The 2,064-nt window shown below is 47.2% G+C and overlaps 1 protein-coding gene across 1 annotated transcript; it reads left to right on the top strand.

Moving 5' to 3' along the window:
- Nucleotides 1-543: 543 nt before the first annotated feature.
- On the top strand, nucleotides 544-1,749 carry LOC118489728 (extensin-like). Its single transcript, XM_035987261.1, has one exon. It carries the CDS (start codon nucleotides 544-546, stop codon nucleotides 1,747-1,749), a length of 1,206 nt encoding a protein of 401 aa, XP_035843154.1.
- The last annotated feature ends 315 nt before the right edge of the window (nucleotides 1,750-2,064 follow it).

The following is a 2,064-nucleotide window of genomic DNA, read 5'->3' as shown; positions in this document are numbered from 1 at the left end:
GAGTCAGTTAAATTGTATTTACCAGTGCAAACTGACGTATTTTCCCCAAAAAGATTAAGTGCAGGTGCTATACGGAATAGGTTGGTTTCTCCTTAGCATCGTAGAGTCTCGCAAGCTTTTGGGATGCGTAATCTGTTGAACAATAACTTTCTTTTTACTTCGATCCGCCTGTGGATCTATTTTGACTGGTTGTGATACTTGATATTACAATTAATAGTTGAAATAAATCTATTTTCATTTGCTTCCGCTGTGCATTATAATTTGTGTTGTTTGACATATGATGATATCAACTACGTCATGGAATCCCCCACCGGGCCCACCGGTGACACGTGGAAATTAGGGGTGTGACAGGTTGGTATCAGAGCCAACACTGAGTGAATTAAACACTAGCCTTTTTTTGTGTTTAATCTCAGTGCACAAATTTGCACAATTCTTCGAGTTCCAAGTCTAGACATTGAACATAGGACAACTCTGCTTTGTTTTATTTTTGAGTCTTTTATAACTATATTGTTGTGGTTATCTAAATATTGTATGCAGGTCATCATGCCACCCAGATTCCTTCGAGGTAGAGGCAAAGGACCCGTGACAGGTCATGATCACGAAGCCGGGCCTTCGCACCGGCGAACCCCATCCATTACTATGAGCACCAGCCCGCAAGAGCCCTGGAGACTCTATGTCGAACCAGGAAGGCGATCAGTATCCCTTAGCTCCTCTCCTTCGTACCAACATTCATTTGGGCCCAATTCTGAAAACGAACCCAATAACCAGCCTCCAGCTTTCATACCTCTCCAAAGATCCAATTCTCACCATTCCTTTGGCAGCCCAACACCCGTCTTCCAAAGCCGGTTTAACCCGGCTAACCTTTTGCCTGAACCCATGGGTTTTAACCCACTCGGACCGGGAGACCACTTTCCAGAGGAGAACGACATGGATGAGGATACTGACCCCGTGGAGCCAGCATCAGGAACGCCGAACCATCCCATCGAGATATCAGATGGGTCATCATTTCATGGATCGCCATATCGTGGTCCAGACAGCTACGAGGAAAGGTTCCGAAACATTGACTGGTACTTCACACCGTCTGAACACTCGCATCATGAGCAGCAACAGGATCCTTCAGTGGGTCATCAATTTGTGGCAGTCACGCCACCGCCGCCACCGCCAGTAGAGCCGCAGCAGCCGCCTCCGGAGCCACCAAGGCGAAGAAGGTCTAATGCACGGATGTCCGTGCGAGGTGGAGTTCGGATTGCTACTCCCCAGCCATCTAGTGGCAGCCATTATCCCCCACTTCAGGAGGAAGAAAACCCCTATGGTGGTGGTCCGTCAAGCCCCATACCAGATGTCAACTCAGTACCTGTGGTACCACCTCTGGGTTTCGATAACCCGATTCCTGCATATGCTGGGTCAGCGGCGTACAACCCATTTGAGCAGCCGGCACACACCCACTACAACTACAACTACGGTTATGCAGAGGTAGATCCATACCTAGTAGCTCGGGATTACAATGCTCTTCATCCTGAAGGACCATATGGAGGGCCATGGACTACTGGTTACCCGACTTATGGGTACCAGCATCAGCCACCTCCTCCGCCGGTGTATCAGCCGCCTCAGCCACCGATTCAACAGGAAGTCCTTGAGAGGCTGAGCCAAGTTGAACAAGAAGTTCGTGAAGACCGCAAAGAGCGGCAAGGATTTTTCAAGGGGCTGTCAGATTTGCTTAAGGGGAAATCGAAGAGGAGGGGTCATTGAAAACCCTTGTTACTTATTTGTGTTGTAATTCAGTCCCTGCGTGGACTTGTTATTCCTGTATTCAGCTCCTGCGTGAGCCTGTGGTTTGTATTCCGCTCCTGCGTGAGCAAGTTTGGTTAGTTAACCCCTGCGTGGGTCTGTTCTTGTTTCCCGCCCCTGCGTGGGCATTTTCATTTATTTTAGTAGAAGTCCCGTTTGGGCAATTGTAGTACTGTCTTAAAACTATGTGTGAGATGTTTTAATTAAGTTTCTTTAATTATTGCATGCATAAATTATGAAAATAAATGAAATATTTAAAAAGGATCTGCCATTATA

The sequence above is a fragment of the Helianthus annuus genome, unplaced genomic scaffold, assembly GCF_002127325.2.
Source record: "Helianthus annuus cultivar XRQ/B unplaced genomic scaffold, HanXRQr2.0-SUNRISE HanXRQChr00c093, whole genome shotgun sequence".
NCBI lineage: Eukaryota > Viridiplantae > Streptophyta > Magnoliopsida > Asterales > Asteraceae > Helianthus > Helianthus annuus.
The sequence above is the reverse complement of the archived record's forward strand: the minus strand, read 5'-3'. Positions and strand labels throughout refer to the sequence as shown.